Raw genomic sequence first — 22734 nt, 5'->3', positions numbered from 1 at the left:
ACCTTCTGCCACTCCCCAAGGGTACTGGCGACCTCTGACCTTCTTGCCGTTCACCTCAATCACCACGTTGCTGCCGACTACTGCCAGGGGCATCTTCTCCTAGAGTGGGAAGACACAAAACTTTTAAACCACAAAAGCCCCCCTCAGCCCTCTCTGGATGGAGCATTGCTCCCTGCTGTTAAGGTGACACACCTGAGGACACAATTACATTTTACTTCAAGTATCAGTGCCAGTCGACTTTGTGTTGTATAGACTACTTCTAAGGCTAGTCAGTGAACTACTGTAATAAGATAACTGCACACACTGGGAAAATGCTACCTAGGACTTGCACTAGTTAGTCTCACTGAGCTAGCAAGCATGTTAAAAGTCAAATTCCTTTTTCATGAAGGAGTGGAGAGTTTAAAAAAATGGTGTGATGTAGCCTTGCTAAAAATGCTAGATCCATTTAGATTTCCTTGTTTCGTATGCACTATCCAGACAGCTTGCAAGTGGACAACCACAAACCTAAGCTGCGCCAAACTTAATACAACACAAAACATGCTATTTTGCCCTTGTGAGCTAATCCACTGAGTCATTAATTGAAATTTTTTTTTTCCTGCAAAATTTCAGAATTTTAAAATGCTAGCATGATTTAACCAACAGTGAGTGTTGTCCCACATCACCATTACAGTACAGAAAAAATATGTCACAATGTTGGTAGATACTAGCCTGGCGTAGCCAGACTAACACTCAAATGTATATTAGTCTGGAAACTCTCGGTTCATTTTCAATTTCCAAGAGGCCTTACCAACGGACACAGAACAAAATGCCTCTGGAATCAATTGGATAGCAACAAATCATGTCTGTTGAGTGATGCGTAAGTGTCAACAAACTAGAGCAGAGAGGAGATGCCTATGAAGATGATTCCACAATGTCTGTGAACGAATGCTGCCATGGGAGAAATGTTAAAATGGGTACTCAGTCAATAGCTCGTTCATCAGCGGTAGCCTTTGTTGTCAACTCTGTCCGTGTCGTGTTATAAACCCTGCCCATTATCAGATAATCGGTTGTGATTTGACCGGACAGTTTTCTACCGGGTGGAAATTCCTTTCCAATGGAATGGATCCAGACTGTATGCTGACAGAGCAAATATAAATGAGCTCCCAGAATTTGTCTGGGTCCCAGGCTAGGCAGATGCTATGTCAGAGGCAACAGTTACTGGGGGCAGAGTTACATGGATAACATGGATCACTCTTCAGTGAGCTTGTCTATAAAGCTTATTATCAGTTCAGCAGTTAGGCTGCAGGGTATGGGGAAAAGGTGTAGAGGCAGCTCCAGGGGTTGGATACTGACCAAAGGACAACCTGAACTTTGACTGTCTCTGTGTCTCTATTTATCTGTCTTCCTGCTGAGATCAATTGGCGGCACGTTTTAAATCACTAACAAAATTGTATGGTTCTTTACCTTTATCTTTCGAATGAGCTTGTTGTCCTCATCGTCCTCTGTGTCTGGGAATTCATAAATTTTGATTTTGTGCTCCTGTATCTCTTTCATTATCTGAAGGAGGGAGAAAGTAATCAGAAAACACACAATGAAGGCTTGCCTGCATGTATTTGTAGTTCAAAAAACAATCTTATTTTCTCTATTAGGTCTTTACACTTTAAGAAATAGTTTGACATGTTATCCTTGTTTAAGGCTTAGCCTAGCATTGGTAAGGATGGAAGGAGGATGAAACGGCAAGTTTGGCTGTGTGAAGTTCAAGACAGAAAGTCCAAAACTCATTAACACATTGTATCTGGTTTATTTAATCCCAAAACTATAACACAATTGTAACAATAAATTGAGGATTTAGAGCATGTTGTCAACTGGAACTATTTTTGACTAACAATAGTTTATTGATCCTTCCAGTTCTTCCATGCAGCATCTGTGCTGGATGCCTGACAACCTCACTGTAACAACAACACCTAGTGGAGTGACTGGACCCAGCCGTAGTATGCTGTGAACTTTGTTGTGGATTTATACACTTTGGAAAGCGCTGGGCAGCCCGTTTATAACTTCTTCTGGTGTTTGTGCTAAGCTAGCTAAATTGCCTCTTAGCTCTAGCTGCATCCTTGATGCTCAGGTACGAGAGTTGCAGTGATCTTCAGCTAACCCTTATGAAGAAAAGTTGTGAGCACATTTCTAAAAGGTCTGATTGTTGCATTGCATAAATAAGCTGTTTGTAGTAAGTTCAAAGATATGCTACAAATTGTTTGATGTATAACGACAGCACAGCCTAACGCTCTAACGTGATACATACAAACACAGTACCTGTTTTTTAAAAAGCTGGCACTCTTCAGGGGTCAGAGTGTCTGCTTTTGCAATGAGAGGGATGACATTAACTTTGTCGTGGAGTCTCTTCATGAACTCGATGTCCAGCGGCTTCAGACTGAAGGGGAGATAGAAAGAACTGTCAGATCTGCAAGCGACTGCTGATGACCAAACTCATCAAAAGTCAATGGACGCCAAGTCATTTCCTAAAAAGCTGGGCAACAGCTGGCAAGCGTTACAATGCTCAGCAGGTTTATGACTGAAGAAAGGGTGTCTGCATGTTCATTTCTCTCTCTTTTTTATTGTTAACTGGTAAGCTGTAGGCTGTTTCTCACTCAGGGCATTCTGGGAAAATCTCTGAACAAGATTCGCTGGTACAGAAGACTGGTGGCTGTTATTGACCTGTATGTGGTTCAACAGCCCCGTCAGGCAGCAAGACTCTCCCTGTAAATGAAGCATGAATTTACATGCATTGTTTCAGAGGAAATGGTCTGAATGTACTTCTTCCATGCAGGCTATTCAAAGGAAATGTAGTTTCATTGGGTCAACAGCAGAGGTCAACCCACAACCATATTTCCATGTAGCCTTCAGAAAAGACACAACAAAGCTGACTGAGTGTGACTAACTTTTTGTCTTAATTGTTCTTCTTCTGTGGTGACAACTCATGATTTTGTCATATTGAGCTTATAAGGGATTGTCTATGTAATAACCACATTGGGTCTCTATGTCTGTCTGAATGACGAGCTGGACTCACACTCAGCTGGTCAGGAATGGGGTCGGTGGGCTGTCTGCTAGAGGGGGCAGCTAGAGGGACTCAGGATGTAGAGTCGCTCGTCCACCAACCCGAAGGTTGGCGTTTCGATCCCAGCTTCTGCCAGTACACATGCCGTTGTGTCCTTGGGTAAGACAACTAACCCTAACTTGCCTCTGACGGCTCTTCCCACAGTGTATGAATGTGTATGAATGTCATAGAAAAATGCGTGGTAAATAAATAGCAGCGCTGTATGAATGTGTGTGAATGGGTGAATGTGACTTTCCTGTGAAGTGCTTTGAGGGGTCTATATGAATAGAAAAGCACTATATAAATACAGTCCATTTACCGTTTACATAATGGGAGACAAGTTTGTAAAAATAAAACTGCACATGGTTGAGTTCTATTATCCAGTTGTGACTATATATACATACTCATGTGGGACATGGTTCTGTAATGAATGTGTGTGTGTGTGTCTGTATAGGGGATGAGAGTTACTCATCCCACGGATGCAGAAACACAAAGAAGGTAAAAACAGCTTTTCAGTGGTGCACTAGTCCACAGGGACACAGAAAGTTTGTATGAATTAACTTCTTGGTAAGAACAGGGTCATGGTGGTGTGTGATGCAGCATAAGGGCTGTTGGAGTGACCGTGGCCCCAGATAAAACAGGAGACAGAGTGTCTGGTCTGTGCAGGGCCAGACTTGGAGGAGATACCAAATGTCATGGCCCTTTCTGTGATCTTGAAATGTTAGTTCTTTCAGTGTTAAATGATAAATCATCGGCACAATGACAAAGCAGTGTGAGAGAAAGACTCACTGTTGGAACTTCTGCCATCTACTCCAATGCCAAACATAAGAATGCAGTTCATGTCAAACGCTGGAGGTCAAATTTTACAGCCACATGTCAGTCACCTTTGGCAACATGCAAACTGTAAGTGAACTTACTGCATCGGATCAGCAACTGTACAACTTTATTAGATGGGTAGAATAGTGTGCTTGTTTTGCAGCATAATTTACTTTTAAACCCCTTTCAGCAAAGCACATTTTAACAAAAATGTAACAGGAGTTTTACAGGTTTAGCCTACTTATGTCTGAATAAGTGACTTTTTTTCAGTGATGGTGAGAGGAAATTGGGTGAGAGTAGGGACATAAATTGGGAGAAGAGCCAGGGATGTGATGCTCAGAGTGTATGCGTCCTGACCATTAGGAAGGTAGGTGGGTGGGTAGGTAGGTAGGTAGGTATAAGTAGGAAGGTAGGTATGTATAGGTAGGTAGGAAGGAAGGTAGATAGATAGATCGATAGATCGATCGATCGATAGATCGATCGATCGATCGATAGATAGATAGATTGATAGATTGATGATCAGGTATGCACTTTATTGACCCAAAGCTGGGAAATTACGAAACTAACATGCCTCACAATGACAATGTAACAGGTATAGTTTTTAAATTTGACCTGATGATGGCTCTACCGATCATGGAAGTTATTCAAATTTAATACCCCCCACCCTCCTACCCATCCCCACCATGTGAGACACTGCCGGATGTCAGTGGACAGAGTGCGTTTGTCTGGGAGGAGATGCTTGCCTCTGTTAGCTACTCTGAGCAAAACTCTACTGAGCATGAGCAGAGCTGGGTTATATAAGCTTTGTGGGTCACAAACATTAGCTGGCAGCCATCTCATCTATGGCAGACACACATTCACTATACATGGCAAAGAGAAGGAGCTGTGCGGAAAGGCAGACTCAACCAAACCAAAGGCAGGTCAAACTATCTGCAGGTCTTAAACACTGCATCAGTGATTTTTTCAGGATTCATAAAGGGAGCATCTCGACAAGAACAATTCTATACTCCCACTTGCCAACTGCTGCTTGTAAAATTGCTGGTTTTATCTTCCCCAGTTTTCAAGTGAAAGTACCATCACGTTCATTTAAAGCCTTGGAAGAAACCGAGCCCTACCCGTGTCCAGAGGGTGCGATGAAGTACAGGCAGCAGTGGACTCTGTTGTCTGGCATGGATCTGCGGTTTACCCTTGACTCTGCATTAAGGAAGTCCTCACACTTACTGTCAATGTAGTTTATGACTGGTTGCCAACTGGGGAAGCGGAGGAAGATCATAATGCAGAACAAGATGAGAAATTTGTTGAAGTTGCAAAGTATAATGTCATATTTTTCTGATAGAAAAAAAAACCCTCCTCACCAGTTGCTGTTGTCCACTGCATCTCCAAATCCTGGTGTATCCACAATGGTGAGCGTCAGCTGGACCCCTCCTTCCTTGATCAGCACTTTGGATTGCTCCACCTGAAACACACCAATATCCACAAAGTTTAGTATACCAATTATAAAATCCTTGCCTTGTTGATTACAAGCCTCCACCTTCAGAATCTGGATGGAAACCCATGTCATACATGAATCCTAGAGATTGCAAAGTTCTGAAAATCCTTCTGTGATTGCAGGAATTCAACAATTTGTAAATACACTTCAGAAAACGATTTGACAGTAAAAATGGGCCTACATTTTTTATCTTGTGACACTATCTGCTCCCACTCAGGGCACTGGTGATACATCGCCACTCTGCACCCACACAGCCTGCTGGGAGATTTGGAGAAACCATCTTCCGGTTGCATGTGTGTGGAGTCAGACTTTACTTCCTCTAAGCAGCAAATGTTCTCTGCACATGAACATGTCATCTTTGTGTGTGACAAGCAGAGTGTATGCATTTGTCTATGTTGGCAAATATCACTATCTTGATAATGAAGTCTCAATAACTGGCTAATGTTGCTCTATTACCATACTGACTTCAGAACAGGTTTGTTTTTGGTGATAAATGCAACAACTTTCCACTGCTTCAAGATAGCAATGTGCCAAAAATGCACCTGGCCGCACCTCAATGTAAGACCAACACACCTATGCACACTCAGATGGGCAAAAGTGTGTTTTTCTATTTAACCAATTGGGCCACTTGATAGGTAAATCACTACAGTCAATGTGAAACAAGCAAAGATATGTGCTTTGTGCTAGTTTGTGTCCCAGGGTCCTAAAAATGCAAAACTCGAGCTGTAGTAGTGGACTACAGTGTTGAATTAAGCATTCACAGTAAATCTTTCATACACTTAGTGACGGACCCTATACAGTCAGGATTGAGGAGGTTGTGGCTTTAGTTTGAAACAGTGAAAGAAGACAGAACCACTCTCAATCTTCACACAGATCCATCATTTCCTGCATCTCGTCCACTATTTCCTCACTTTGCTGCATACTTTCACAAGGCTATCTAGTTATTTTAAGATCCCCTTTAACTCAAACTACAGGCCTCTCGCTCTAACACAAACATTCTTCAGCTTCCACAAACCTTCAGATAATCTGTCTGACTTTACAGTTTAGCTTATATATATTATCCACCGCATTCATTTGACATGTGTGCTTAATTGTGTATCCAGCGTGTGTTGAATGACATGTCAGCCATCTCAAAACCAACTCTGCTATTTCCACCATTTTTGCAAAGGAAAACAGATTGGGAGAAAACCTCAAGAATGCCGTCAGTCTCAACACCACCATTTAAAAGAAATCTGATCTGGGGGAATGTGAGTGAGCGACACAACACAAGATTGTCCTGGAATATAAATACTCTGACCCCGTCTGTCCGCTTGGCCTCAGACCACAGAACCCATGGCAAACACACTTTCACATGCAAACTGTTTTGTACAGGGGAAAGTTTATTCCCCACATACATTGTGCTCGTAGGGTTCACATAAGGTTTGATGTGAGCGATGGACCGAAAGTGAGTCTTGAGCAAAGTGATCTTGATGTTTTTCAGTCTCGTCAAAAGAGTAAATTTAGCACTGTGCTGCTGTTTTGCTGGAAATGCAAAAGATACAGTGACATCACCTGATTTGCTTCCACAACACACTGCACCAGGAGACAGCAACAAACATCAATCTGAGGTTAAAAAGCCTTTACGTTTTACTACACAGTTTTCCAGTAGTAGATAAAACATTACCTTTTCTCTTAAGAAAAGCAGATGTAAAAGAAACGTCAAACTAAAATGGGTAAAATTCTTACTGAAACCAGGAACCATCCAAGTGTCTCTGCAAATGAAACCGAACTCCCAAATCCACTTTTAATCTTACTCAGGAACTTTCCACTGCATCAAATGGCCATCAGCAGTTTATGGAGTTGGTTTGGTTGACAGAAGATCCATAATTACCGTGGCTTAAGAATACAGACCCCTTCACTGTTTGCACATTTTGTTGTGTAATAAATTTAATTTTAAAAGGATACTTTTCCATTTTTGCCATCAATGTACACCCAGTTATCCAGAATAACATAACCATGACAAGATGTGAGATTGGGTTAGAAATATATCACAAACAAAAGTACTCTTCCTTAGTCTACAGTCTCTACAAGCTGTAGCGGCCCGAGCAGTAAAATCACAACAACAACAACAAAGAGAGAAACAAGCAATCTCCAAAATTGCTTACTGCCCCTTTAAGTGACCATTTGGTTCTTGGGTCACCTCCCTGACTGAGGCACTACTTGCCCAGGTACTCAGTTTGGGTGGACACCCAAATCTAGTAAGAGTCCTGGTGTTTCCAAACTTCTTTCATTTCATAATTATGAAGGCCACAGTGTTTGGGGGAACAGTCAAAGCTTTGGAATTGATCTATGTCTTTCCTTTTTTTCTCCCATTAGGATTTACATAGAGAGTTCCTTGGACTTGGTTTGGTTTCTGTCCTGTGTGCATTGTGGAACCTAACCTACACAGGTGCATGTCTCATTAAACCATGTTTACACAGTTCAGTTCACAGGTTGACTCCAATCAAGTTTTAGATGCATATCAAGGATAATTAAAGCACACAGGTTGTACCTGTAACATAAGTTTTGTTGCAGAAATGTAGCCAGACATTTAAACATTTCCAGCGAACTATGTTCGTACTGTTTCAAGTGTGGTCTCTGTCATTTTTATAACCTTATAACTAAAACTTTTTAACCATTGGATGCCAGTTATCAGAGTTATCAGAGAAACAAGCCGAACTAACATGCCCTCTCACAGTGTAACGAACCAGTCTTAGACCCAAACGCGAGACACACGTAGCTCATTCGGTAATCAACTTTATTGTGGAGAACACAAGCAAGGCTCAGAGTCAGGGGCAGAAGGTAGACGTCTATTCCGGGATCGTGGCGAGAGGGGAAGGTCGGGGACAGCAGGCAGAGGTCTTTACCGGGATTCAGGCGAAACGGGGAAACCAGGGACAAAGGCAGGGTCGTAACCAGGGCTGAGACGATACGGGGAAGTCGGGAGCAGAACCAGAGTCGAAACCGGGAGATCCGTCCGTGGGATAATGCTGGAAAGTCTGACATGGAGTACACAGAACAATCTGGCGGTGAGTAACTGAGTGAGAGGAGGTTAAATACAAACCTGATTGGTGATGAGCTGCAGCTGCGGGGCCAGGTGAGGTGATGAGGTGGGTGTAGCTGACTGCTCGTGCGGGACAGAGGGGAGGTGACGTGGGAACCTACTGGGCATGACGGTGGCTGACTGTGACAGAACCCCCCCCTCAAGGGACATCTCCTGACGTCCTCAAAAACAAATAAGCGGAAACAGACAGATGGGTGGAAGGGGGAAGGTTGGAAAAAAGTGGGCCTAATATTCGTCAGAAGCTGACCAATCCATTCTTTCAGCTGGGCGGGTGGAGGGGGTTCGGTGGAGGGATCCTTGGTCCTCCCTAGCTGTCTCCTCCCCGTCTGGCGATGATTCCCCCTCGTCAGGAAGATCAAGGGGAGGAGCCGAGGACAACTTATCCCCCGGATCCCTCGGATCCCCTGAGGACCGAGATGGTTGCTGGGGATGCTGCTGGTGGAACTCCAGGATCAGCTGAGGGTCTAGGATGTGGCGAGCAGGAACCCAGGATCTTTCTTCCGGGCCATACCCCTCCCAGTCAACCAGGTATTGAATTCCCCTCTCTCGCTTTCGGGACCTGATGAGGCGACGGACCGAATACGTGAGGCCTCCACCGATGAGTCGAGGGAGAGGAGGAGGAGGGGCAGCCGGGACCAGAGGACTTTCTTGTACCGGTTTAATTTTTGACACGTGAAATGTGGGGTGACATCGCATAGTCTGGGGAAGCTGTAGTCTTACTGCTGCCGGGTTGATGATACTCCGTATGGGGAATGGCCCGATGCATCGAGGTGCCAATTTCTGAGACTCCACTCGTAGGGGAAGATCTCTAGTGGACAACCACACTTTCTGTCCAACCTGGTAAGTGGGTGCCTGGGAGCGACGACGGTTAGCAGCCGTGGCGTACCGTTCGGCGGAACGGAGGAGCGATGTTCGGGCTTGAGACCAGGTGAGTTGGCAGCGGCGGATGAACGCCTCCACGGACGGGCAGGAAACCTCCTTCTCTAGGGCTGGGAAGAGAGGAGGTTGGTAGCCGTATGCACCCTGATTGGGGGAAAGCCCCGTGGCAGAGCTGGTTAATGTGTTGTGCGCATACTCAACCCACGGTAGCAACTGGGACCAGGATGAGGGGTTTCTGGATGTCATGCACCGGAGAGCCGTCTCCATCTCCTGATTCTTCCTCTCCGTCTGGCCGTTGGACTGAGGGTGGAACCCGGAGGAGAGGCTGACCGAGGCCCCCAGCTGCTCACAGAATTCCCTCCAAAATACGGATGTAAACTGTGGTCCTCGGTCAGACACCACGTCGACCGGAAGACCATGGAGCCGGAAGACGTGGTGGATGATCAGCTGAGCGGTCTCTTTGGCCGAAGGAAGCTTGACCAGGGGAACAAAATGAGCCATCTTGCTAAATCGATCCACCACGGTGAGGATGGCCGTGTAACCTTCCGATGGGGGTAGACCGGTGACGAAGTCCAGGGAGATGTGGGACCAGGGACGATGTGGAACCTGCAGAGTTCGGAGGAGCCCCGCTGGCGCCTGATGAGGTTTGTGTTGGTTGCATTTTGGACAGGCCTTAACAAACTCCTTGGTGTCCTCCTGCAGAGTTGACCACCAAAACCGCTGAACGATGACATCACAAGTCCTTTGGATACCTGGGTGGCAGGTGAGTTTGGACGCATGGGCCCACTGGATGACGTCGGACCTTAGGCTAGGAGGAACATATAGCCAGTTAGGAGGACAAGCACTGGGCCCAGGCTGGCCTTCGGTGGCCAATCGCACCTGCTCCTCTATTCCCCATGTAAGGACCGCCAACCGGCAGGGGACCGGAAGGATGGATTCAGGCTCGGTGGGTGTACTCTCCTCCTCTTGGAACTGCCGGGATAAGGCATCAGGCTTCGTATTCCGGGACCCCGGCTGATTGGAGAGGGTGAAGTTGAATCGCGTAAAGAACAGGGACCACCGGGCATGGCGTGAATTGAGTCTCTTGGCGGTTCGGATGTATTCCAGGTTCTTATGGTCAGTCCATACCAGGAAAGGATCCCTCGTTCCCTCCAGCCAGTGACGCCACTCCTCCAGCGCCAGTTTGACGGCAAGCAGCTCCCGGTTGCCGATATCATAATTCCTCTCTGCCGGGGATAGACGTCTGGAGAAGAAGGCGCACGGATGCAGCTTCTGGTCGTTCGGCGACCTCTGAGAGAGAATCCCCCCTACTCCTACGTCCGAGGCATCCACCTCCACCACAAACTGAAGGTCCGGATCCGGAACTTGGAGGATAGGAGCAGAGGTGAATTGTTTCTTGAGAGTTTGGAAAGCCTCCCCGGCGGCTGGGATCCAGGTAAAGGAGACCTTGGAGGAGATAAGGGCTGTGAGTGGAACGGCAATGGTGCTGTAATTCCGGATGAAGCGGCGGTAAAAGTTCGCGAATCCCAAGAACCTCTGTAGCTGCTTCCTTGAGTCCGGAACCGCCCAGGAGGAGACCGCAGAGACCTTTTCTGGGTCCATCTCTACCGTCCCCTGAGCCACGATGTATCCTAGGAAGGAGACGGTTGGGGCGTGGAACACGCATTTCTCCGCTTTTACAAATAGTGAATTCTCCAGGAGTCTCTTGAGAACTGCTTGGACATGGTGGACATGCTCTTCTTGTGACTCAGAGTAAATTAGGATATCGTCCAGATAAACAAAAACATAGCGGTTGAGCATGTCCCGGAGAACGTCATTCACCAGGGCCTGGAAAACTCCTGGAGCGTTAGTAAGTCCAAGAGGCATAACGAGATATTCGTAGTGTCCTGACAGTGTGTTGAAGGCCATCTTCCACTCATCCCCTTCCCTGATTCGTACCAGGTGATAGGCGTTGCGGAGGTCGAGTTTGGTGAAAATGGTGGCTCCTTGCAGCAACTCGAAGGCGGAAGAGATGAGCGGAAGGGGAACACCACCTCTGGAGTCAATTTGGTAGCAGTGGTGCGCCGAGAAATGTCCGCTCCCTGGAGACACACCTGATGGCAGGAAGGGTTCCATCCCAAAATGGCACCCGTGGCCCAGTCCAGATGCGGGTTGTGTCGGCGTAACCATGGATACCCCAAAATCACCGGGATGCGTGGAGACGTCAAAATATGAAACTGCACCGTTTCGTGGTGGTTGCCGGACAGGAGCAAATGGATAGGAGCAGTCTGGTGAGTAACTGTCCCCAGCAGGTGACCATCCAGCGCGTGTACTGACACTGGTCGAGGAAGCGGAACCCGATCGATCCCCAATTGCTGTACGAGCCCCTCGTCCATAATGCTGGCGTCAGCCCCAGAGAAAATGAAGGTTGACATTGTGTGAGAGGCCTCCGGGAGGAACAGCTTGATATGAAACAGAGGTCTCTTCTCCTGGAAGGTTTTAATGGAGGTATGGCTCACCAGCACCTTCCTACTTACTGATGAGCCCTGGCTTTTACCGGACAACGGGACACGAAATGTCCAGGCCGACCACAGTACATGCACAACTTGAACTGCATGCGATGCTCCCGTTCCTGCGGAGTGAGGCTGGATCGTCCGAGCTGCATCGACTCCGCCTCCTCGACCCGCGCTCCTGCCGGTGAAGAAGAGCCGCTGGCGGGAGTAAAAGCCTGACTCTGACTTTAATCTGATGTTTACAAAAAAAATTTTTTATCCACAGTAGCTGGGAGCTATGACATCAAGTTGTCTCTCATAATTTACCAGTTAAAGAATTGATTCTTCGAAGTTAAAAAAAAGGAACTTTTTGAGACCACTTTACCACTTCCATTTCACAGAGTTGTCTCGGACACATCGCCCTACATGCTGTACTTGTGTGTACTATGTATTTATGTATTTTGGAAAATGTCCACTGGCATAACATTGAAAAGGAATTTGCACCTGCAATGATCAGGAGAGTGTTTCTATCCATTACATGTTTGGTGATAACTCATCAATTCATCGAAACAATTCAGCCTTGCTTGTTCTCTATCTCAATGTATATCCAGTTTCTCTAATTACTCTTTCACACCTGAAAGGCTGATGTAAACAAGATGCACTTCCGATGGTGAAACAGGTATTAGTTCTAATCGAGTGTAGGTGCATCTGGTGCAACCTATACACAGGCCACACCAATGTCTCATCATTACATCCACGCACGCGCACGCGCGCGCACACACACACACACAGACGCGCATGAGTAAGTGTAAGAGGGTGGGAGTACTGGTTACATTTCATGGGAACATTCTTGCCCTGCTACTGACCTTCTCAGACCTCAGGGGAACTATGGGGACTCTCACCCAATTCCTTGTTTTTATTTGTCTCTCCCCTGTCACATCTCAATAAGCTCTGTCTCTCTCTCCACTCCCTCAGTGGAGTTACACTCTCATTCTTCTGCTTGAGCTTTTCTTTATCCCTTTCTCCTCTTTTACTGTATTCCCAAACTGCTTATTGTCTATCCCTCTGTCCTCTGCTGCTCCAGATGTAGCCTCACTCCTCAGTTTGTCACAACCATAAAAGGACAAAACTAGGCCCTGTGGCCTTGCTGTCTCCCTCGTAGTCTCACTTACTCTCTCTCCCTTTCCATGATGCTCCATCACTCTCTCTTCCTCCTTCCCTAAATACTCTATCCTTTAGGGCCTTTCTCCTCATTCTCTATATGCTTTAGCTCTATGATCTTCTTGACAAAGCTGATACAATGTTAGAGTCACACACACACACACACACACACACACACACACACACACACACACACACACACACACACACACACACACACACACACACACACACACACACACACACACACACACACACACACACACACACACACACACACACACACACACATACACACACACACACACACACACACACACACACACACACTAATTAGCTATTGAGCTAAAGATTGAATAGGCTCACCTGCACAGTTTTCTTGATGCGCTGGGACGGCCCAGGGTAGTCCTTAGAGTACAGGTCAGTCAGGAACAGAGAGTTGATGAGCGTTGATTTCCCAAGACCAGACTCACCTGAAGACACAGACACTAGATTAAAAATATTTAAGATAAAATATTCCTTTATTCGTCCCACAACGGGACAAAAAAATGAATGTAACAAAAACTATTTTAAAAAAGTGAAAAAGCTCAACGTGAGAAAGAGCTGTGCAATCTTATATATTTATATATATATATATATATATATATATATATATTGAACACACAAGGCCTGGGGGGACGGGGCTGGAGCAGGAAAAATAGAGTTGATTCATTGTCTGAGAGGGAGAAACTTGTCTGAGAGTCAGAAACTTGTCTGGCAGCAAGAAAAGCTTTCAGATATAGGGGATAAAACATTCCTCTCTGAAACTGCCTCTGCCCACCTATCCCAATTCATTCACCCCTTCACCGTCTCTAGCGCTCAACGCTTCCCTTAAAACTCCTTTCTCTCCTTACTGTGCCAAATTTCCATTCCCTGCTCCCACACTGATGCGAAGAGCACAGCAGCCACACAAACAAACAGTTAACATTGACGTGACAAAGAACACACACTTCAACCATAACCATTGTATACTCTCTCTCACACACACATTACTGTGATTAATGGCAGAGCTTTTGGCTCGTGTCTCGTGTTGGAGGAGAGTTTGGATGAAGGGAAGGAGAGCTGCCTGTCCTAGAAAGACCTCTACTCCACTCTAAACCACTACTACTTGACTGTCTCTCTCGCACACAAGTAAGGGACACATGGGACAAAGAGTATAATGGACGGAAATGTCCTGTGGCACAAGCCAATTGGAAATTGAGTGAAGATGCGGCCCGGGGGACGCCAGTTGCCCATCCCTGCTCTACTGGGACAAATATAGTATATCTATAGTAGCCTTCATACTAGGCAAATGCAGGGTATATATCGCCCCTCCGATGCTTAATTTTCTTTTCTTCTCTACTGTTTAGCCCAAAATGTTTCCATAATCCAAATAGTCTTCAGATTGCTCTGTGTTCAGCCTGAGAGCAGAGAGCTGCAAGTTTTCCATGTTTATATGATCATCAGATGTTCCTCCAGTAATTCTATATTTATGAGTGATTTTCCAGACATCCGAGAGCTGGCAATATTGGAGGTGCTTCAGATAGACTTGTTCTGCTGCGTTTGGTTAGTTTAGAGTAAAATGCCAATTCAAAGAAACATGTCAGAAGTACAAAAAAGGAGTTAAAAAAAAATTACTTTACAGATTTACTGTGAAATGCGTTTGTTTGCAGCAGTATTTCAGTTATATTCAGGTTATGGATAGATATGTTGACTCTCTTTAAATCAGTCACCTGCAGTGGTGAACATCTGCAGAAAGAAAGGTCTCCTTCACTCTGTCCGCAGGACATGTACACTGTGAATTCCATCATTCCATTTAACATGGTGTAATGGCCTGGTGGATTCCAGTCTTCACCCCCTCCTAACCACTCGGACTGTCCCTAGTTTGTGTCTGCACAGTAATGGATGATGTTCAGTCCAAGTGTGAGTTATGAACACACTTTGACTCTGTGGCTCCTGCGGCCATGTGAGTAAAAATCTGTAAAATATGACTATACATTTTCATTGGTTTCACCAGTGCACTTGACATTTAGTAGGTCTAAATTGAGGAAAATCAACAAGTAGCGGCAGTAGTCTATAATCGATTATGGTCTGTCACTGCATCGATGCAGCATAGTCCACATCCACATCGCTATGCATCGTAGAAACTATTTATTTCAACACCCCTACCATATGTATGTTTGAAAATGCGCCCTGTACTATTCCTTCAACATCACAACCTTCAAAACATACCAGAAATTCAAAATGAAGAGATCAGTTGATGTCTTGATTAAAAAATTAAAAAATGCTACCATGTTACACCTTTGTCTGCCCCACACACACAACATCATCTGCAGAGGTAACCGCTGCTCCGGACAGTGTCTGTTTCTTTATCGCCATGATTTGCTGATTTGATTTGTTGTATTTATAAGGATTGTATATTCTGTTTAAGATGTTGTTCAGGGTTAAACTGGAACAACAAGAAATACAAGAAATACAGCTCAAAACGCTTTACAACAAAGAAATGAGTGCTTCATGTAACAATAGACAAAATGAACACATAAGCATGCTAAACACACACACGCACACAGAGCTATTCCATGATGAAATAGCACAGAGGTATAAAAAACCGGGGTAGATTACACTCAGTCTTGAAAAGAAGGGACAGTTATCCAAATCTGGAGGGGAGGTGCTATGTGTGTGTGTGTGTGTGTGTGTGTGCTCCTGCTGTTAGCTTTTCAACGTTGGTAGCAAAGTGTTACCACCGATGCTGAAATGACAAAACAAACAGCAGGAGATGCTGTGTTACTCACCCAAGAATGACCCCACTCACATGTTGGCAGCAGCTCAACCCTCAACGTAGCTAATCAAATATCTATTTAACTGGTGTGTGGTGGATTAACAGGAACAACAACCCTTCCACAAATATCTGCAGTCATGCTTACAAGTCTCTGATAACATTAAATATGTAAGCTTTCCCTTTAGGTCAGCTTGTTCCAGTGTCCTGGTCACAATGGCACTGAATCTCTGTTAATTAAATTCTCCTCTTTCACCTTCTCCTGCTTTTATATAACATCAGATTGCGTGCAAAAACTGTATTGGCTCCTTTGTTGGGAAAAAAAAAGCATCATGAGCTACATTGCTACACAACAATGGAGTGTCTTCGACAATACTATGCAAGTAAAAACAGACCGAATGAATTGCAATAATTTGCATTCCATATTATCTAATAAAAAGTCAAATGAATTCAACAGACTTTTCATATAGGCGTGCCATCTTTTGTTTACACTGGGTGCATTCTGGAAGGATTTTCTATGTGAACCTCGCCAGGATATTCAACCTGTGTGAAACCTCACCTCCCCAACCCCACCCCCTGCTCTTGCTGAACCAGACTTGCCCAGTCCCGTCTGTGGTGCAGATGTGATACTGTGATCTGCCATCCCAAAAGTCCACACTGACGTCTAAAAAAAGCCCCTGAACCCTGACAGCCTGTCTCCTGCTCAAACATGGAGAGCTCATTTTAACATCCCTCTGACAGAACATCTCAGTAGATGCCGAGCAAACAGCACAATGGCTCTTCTGAACAGACTCAACATGTTTCACAAAAACTGCAATCTTTGGCACAAACAAAGCAGTGAAGCGTTGTAGTTGTTGAAGTAAACCAGTCAACATTTTTATCAAGTCATATTCAGCGAAAAACTGTCACTCGTTGTTTATGAGTTGTTGTGCAGCTGAGTTCTAGACTAAAAACAACAGGTCAGTTTCTGAGAGAGAAGCCCACAGTGTGACTGATGCTTCAGTCTCCCACAGCAGTAGCCTGAACCCCTGGGGGCAGGTCTGTCCCAATTAGCTTCCCTTGCTCAGATTTGATTAAATATTGGGTCCACATGACAAGTCGAAGCGCAGTGCCAGCGCCCTGCAAACTGATTAATGACCTAAACATCAGTGATGGATGGCTGACCCTCCATCCCCCAGCTCAGCCCCGCTGCTCCTCTTTCTCACTAGCGCACTCTCTCCATGGCTCCGTGTCAATCAACCTCCAACCACATTCCATTTTGTCCTGCTTCTCTGTCCCTACTGTCAGTTCTGTAGTTCAACTTGTTAACTGTTAATATGCTGATGATTTTCCCGCACATTATCCATACATCCGCTCATGTCTATGTCTACGTAATGTAAACCAGATAAATATTTGATTCTATTTTTATTAATCATTAGGAAATTACAGGTTTCACTGTTGTGTTAGCAGTTTGAAGGCAGGCTGGCCATACATCATGCAATACATACAGGCAACACTTCAACACTAGAAAACTTGTAATTGATTGGGCCTGAGGGAGAATGCATCATTCAGGGCCATGGTGTTTTTTCCTCTGTTTCCTGTCTATATTTTTGATATTTCACGATCATTAAACAATGACCCTTTAGCTTCGGCAGCATGTGTAAGCCAGTAGATGTTGCCCCTGTATTGACAAGTTCATTATTATTTGGTATGAGAATGATGTGCGCTATAATATGGCATCACAATATTACATATCATGTCAAAATAATATTGTAAAATTGACTTCCATTATCATTTTTAATGGTTCAATGACATTATTTTTAAATGATTAATACAATCAGTTAAACAGCTAATATCAGAGGAGCTTCCTGAGGCTGGCCACTCTTGTGAGGCTCTATCTCTGAATTCCTGGAACATTGGTACTTGAGCAGGTATTTGTCTCCACAGTTATAAGACTGCACATATAACTAACCTTGCAGCATGTGGACATGTTGATGTATCTGAATAAAAACCATACAACCTGCACACAGCTCTAAAATCAATCAGACTTTATTTTTAAAGTTCTATTTATGTATCTGTTTGTTAGCAGGTTTACTGAAAAAATTTTGAACGCTTTTGCACAAAAATTATCAAAGATAGGTCTCGGCCATGGTAACGGGTAATTACATTTTGGGAGGGATCCTGATATGGATCTGGATTGTGGAACTTTTGGTCAGATTCCTCACCATTGCCAGAAAACTTAACATTTTTAAAAATATGTTGTTCAGATGGAAATGGGAAAGCAAGTTTTGGGTGAAACAGCATTTAGGTTGGCGTTGCTCAGCCTTGGTGGATGTCTGCGCCCTCTGGTTGCTCATGTTGAAACTGTGGCAGGACAAATGAGAATAACGTGGGCCATCTACACAAGTGTTCCCTTCTGTACAGAAATTTAAAGATAAGCTGAGGACCTGCATGTCTCAACTTTTAAGTGACCATTTTTATTTATCTTTATCTTCGACTCTGGTTATTGTGCTACATTAATAAACTTAACTTGACTTAAACAGGGCTGTCACAGAGGAGGCACTTTATATTGCTGCCTAGCTTTAGCAATGTGACTGGCTGTAAACCTTCAAACTAAATCTTGTTTTAAAATGACCAAACCAAAAAAATAACTGATGGAAGCAGAGACGGCTGATGGAAATAACAGACAGCATGACTCTCATCTGCTGGCTGCTCTGAAACTGCTCCAGTAAAAGGCTGACAGCACCGTCAGCAGCTTGACAGCTTGCCAACTCGTACTTTCTATGACTATCCAAGTCTGTTTTCACATCCCAGATTATGACAAGGGGACGTTAGTTTTCATGGACACGTTTTTGAGTTTGAACAAGGAAGCACTGCATAGCTTATTACGGTATCAGGATGGACATTTATTCACCAAGTAAAACTGTGTACCTGATGCTATCATTGATGGTTACTCATTGTTTTTTGTTTTTTTACCTGTCCGATCCGGCGACTTAGGCATTGCAGTATGGGACATCTGGATGCCTTGCAGTGCCAAATTGTTAACCTACATATGGAAAACGATGTATATTAAATTTGAAAATGTTGAAGTAGTTATAACAAGCTGGACCGTGAGAGACAGAAAAACAAATACAAATGGTCCAAGTGGGTTTCCCATGGGATTCCACACATTCCTCACTCTCTCAGCCCTTAGGCAGCAGCTGGCCCCCCTCACATCCTGACAGGCCTACCTAGTGACTGACTGACTGACACACACACACACACACACACACACACACACACACACACACACACAGGAGCCATTGAGGGACACCACCCACTTTCCATCATTTTTCTTTCTTCTTTTTTTTTTTTTTAAATTAGAGAGTGAGTCTTCCACTTTGATATACCGAGCCTGAGACTAAATCTGACAGAATTGGCACATGCTGGGTCATGGCAGACATGTGTGTCTCAAAATAGAGACGCAAAGAACGGAAGCAGAGAACGGATAAAAGCTGAGAAAGGAGAGGCTTTCCTGCAGTGGTCTGACCGAGCAAGCATGACTCCCATCGGTGCATGCACATACACACCGAGTGGCCTGTTGTACCCGGAGGCGATCAGGCATCTTTGTGCAGTCATTTTAAGCAGAAGTATTTATTATAAGAGCTCAATATTGAGATTTCTGTTTCACTAAATAGATAGTGGTCAGTGTACGGCGTCCCAAGACAATCTGCCTAACCCCGGTCCCTGTGGGTGTATTTAGCTCTCTCAGAGTAATGTTGTCATCTCACAAACAGAATAGTTCTCCATAGCAACACTCTGTATTTACCACTATGTGTATTGCACAAATTCCGTGACTATGATACCCCGAGACAGCCTTCAGCTACCCATCGACTCTCCTGGCCTTCCAAAGAAAAGATGACCTTGCATAGTGCATGAGAACACTCATCTTTGCAGATTCTCAGGAGATCAGAGAATTCTTCAACACTAACCTGCTCCTAGAATCTGCCTGCTGAGAAACTGTGCACAGCCTGTAAGAAAAAGCAGCCAGCCAAGTATTTTAAGGCCACAAAACCCAGCTGTGTGTAGTCCATAATGTATTATACAGGGAGAGGACACAGTAAAAAGCAACACCTGCGCAATGTAACACAGTTTAACAGCCCATTCATTCATCCACTCATTTTCGAGGTAGCCCACGTCCTTTTCCACTTCTTCGTCACACTTTTCTTGGAGGCTCCTGAAACATTCCCATAGCAGATGAGAAGATCGCAGATGAACACCTTTTCCCAAAAGGACATATTGCTCAAACCACAGTTGATGACCTTTAAATATCTTGTGTAAAGTGGGGCTCTGATCAGCAATATGAGGAGAGCTGTTAAATGAGCATATGTAAGTTGAGAGAACTGAAACTCATGAGGAATTGCAGTCAGCCACTCTCCACATGGCAATGAGCTCTGACTGTGTGTTGGAGAGCTTCTCCAGGTTCTTTGTTGTGTTTTTGACCACAGTTTGTTTGTTTTCTTTCTTCAGATCAGAATAGTGAAACAGTGACAGCAGAAGGATGAAGCCCATCACAAGCCTCTATGATAAGAGTGTGAGATGGGATTGAGAGTGATTCATTGGATGGAAGTTCGGTCAGCATGTTCAAACAGTAAACGTGCGCTTGGTGTGTATTAACTCATCTTGTTAAACCAGCGGATTAACAAAACCAAAGCCTTTCTTCACTCACTCCCTTCTGCAAGGTCAGTAGGCAAGGCGGTCAATCCTAAGTCTGTCAGACCGTCTTCCACACACACACACACACACAAGCTTAGAGGAATGCAGAAACAACAACAGGATAAACAACAGGACAGACAAACAGTTGTACTATCAGTGAGGCAGATAAACAGACTACTACCGGAGAGGAAAGAGATTCAAGCTCATTCTTCACATCACTGGCTGCTTCATTCAAAAGCCTTCACTACTGATTGAAGGCCCTATTGTGAATATCAGCCCTTTAAATCCACCTACCAATTATTTTTAAAGGTTGTGGGTGGGCTGGAGCCAATCCCAGCTGACATTGGGTGAGAGGCGGGGTTCACCCTGGACAGACCGCCAACGTATCGTAGGACCAACATACAGAGACAAATAATTCCCTGCATGAGATGCTGCCCCCGTGACCAAACCCCGGATAAGCGGTTGAAGATGAGATGAGATTAAGATGGTGTGGACCGCACCTCACAACACTGTGAGTGCAGTTTGTAAACAACTAAAGAGACGTGCTAGCAGGTAGCACTGCAACTCCTGGCAACTCCTTGGCCTAGTGGTTTGCGCGTTGGTCTCACATACCTGAGGTTGCGGGTTCGGGGCTCGGCCAGAGCAGTAAAATCACAAAAACAAAGAGAGAAACAACTTTCTCCAAAATCGCTTTCTGCCCCATTAACATGAGATGCCAGAAAAAAAAATACTTTTACTACTTTTGTTACGCAGCACAGGTAAAACCAATTCTGACATGGTTGAATAATGAGATGGAACCCAAATGGAAGCTCATTGAGTCCAACTTAGTGGAATCACTCAGCACATTGATTTTCTCCAGTTACAAAAATAAAACAGATCAAAATACATAACCATCGTGTATATAATATACAAAAAATCTGGAGGAAAAAATAACTGCAATTAACTGAAAATAAAATGTAAACCAACTCTCATTATTCATCCATTAAAGAACAGGAAATTACTTACTAAAGAAAAATAGCATGGGATTTTACTCCTAACCGTATTGGTGATGTCTTTGAGATATGGGAAGGTAATTATTAAAGGTTATTATTATTATTATTAGGGCCCGAGCAAAAGCCTAAGAGGCTGGCATTAGCCATATTGAAACTTTGTTGATTATTCTTATTCTGCAAATGAATCGCCTGAAAAAGTCCCTAAACTTACTCAGAAACTTGTAAAACTTTGCTCCAAATTCTGACTTGGCAAAAAATTACCTATTTTATGGTGATCACGAATGGCAGTTAAAAATTGCCTCGACAGCATCACCTACAGAAACGCACCTACATTGATTGTTTATCCGACATGTACTAAATTTGGGAGGCGGCTGTATCATGTCGACCTGCAAAAAAGTCTGAGGCACCCACTACCTCCGATCAACAGGAAATCGGCCATTTGGGTAATTTGCATAAAATCATATTTTAACGAACTCCTAGAGATTTCACACGAGAAACTTCTACTTGAGTCTGTCACATCTAAAGACCTATGGGATCAAAAGATAGCGAAATCCTGACTTTTCGCCAGAGGGCGTGGACGTTATGGTTTGATGAACTCTAAGCATTCGGCTATCATTCGCTGTCAAACAGGAAGTGGCTCTTAGTCGCACATACATGGTCTGAGCTGTCCCCAAACTCTCAAGACTGATAATACACCCGCCCTCAACACATCTACATGTCAATATTTACCAAACGTCATTGCGCCACCTGCTGGCAACAGGAAGTAGCATGATCTACAATTTCACGTCCTGTGCCTGGCAGGTTCGCCTGATCCACCTCAAACTTGGTCAGCTAGCTTATGACACATTAATGATGTCATTTTAAGAATCTTTGGGCCATATATTAAACGCTGTTCCCGTGGCGATGGTATAATAGCCATTAAAATACAAATATGTTTTTAAGGGACTTGGGATGCTTTGAATCTCATGAAACTTGGATGCCATGTTGAGAGTGGCGAATCCTTATATCTGGAATGATTTCTTTGTCAAATTGTGTCAAAATGGCTCCATAGCGCCCCCTACTAACTTTCAAAGTGAATGCCCCCACCTTTAACTTTGATGTAGATAAGCAAAATTTGGTTGGTACGTGTAGCATGTCAGGACCTACAAAAAAGCCTCTTGGAGCCATGACCTCAGACCAACAGGAAGTTGCAAAATTTGAAATCAGTGTACAAATTGGTGCTGTTTTCAGAAACACGGTTGCCATGACGAGACTTTCTTGGCCATTAACATACAAATGTCTGTGCTTTGAATCTCACGAAACTCGG

General features: G+C 44.3%; 1 protein-coding gene across 2 annotated transcripts in view; it reads right to left on the bottom strand.

Moving 5' to 3' along the window:
* Positions 1–22734, bottom strand: part of LOC118315070 (septin-7) — a 50893-nt gene that overhangs the window by 16393 nt on the left and 11766 nt on the right. For both annotated transcript variants that reach the window (XM_035642016.2, XM_035642017.2), the window contains exons 3-8: positions 13335–13441; positions 5242–5342; positions 5002–5136; positions 2290–2407; positions 1444–1536; positions 3–99 (exon numbers count right to left, since the gene is read on the bottom strand). In XM_035642016.2, the coding sequence (XP_035497909.1) occupies positions 3–99; positions 1444–1536; positions 2290–2407; positions 5002–5136; positions 5242–5342; positions 13335–13441 (651 nt within the window). The remainder of the gene's footprint in view (positions 1–2; positions 100–1443; positions 1537–2289; positions 2408–5001; positions 5137–5241; positions 5343–13334; positions 13442–22734) is intronic.

This window comes from Scophthalmus maximus, chromosome 7 (assembly GCF_022379125.1).
Source record: "Scophthalmus maximus strain ysfricsl-2021 chromosome 7, ASM2237912v1, whole genome shotgun sequence".
Taxonomy (NCBI): domain Eukaryota; kingdom Metazoa; phylum Chordata; class Actinopteri; order Pleuronectiformes; family Scophthalmidae; genus Scophthalmus; species Scophthalmus maximus.
Note: the sequence above shows the minus strand (reverse complement) of the source record. Positions and strands in the feature narration are given on the sequence as shown.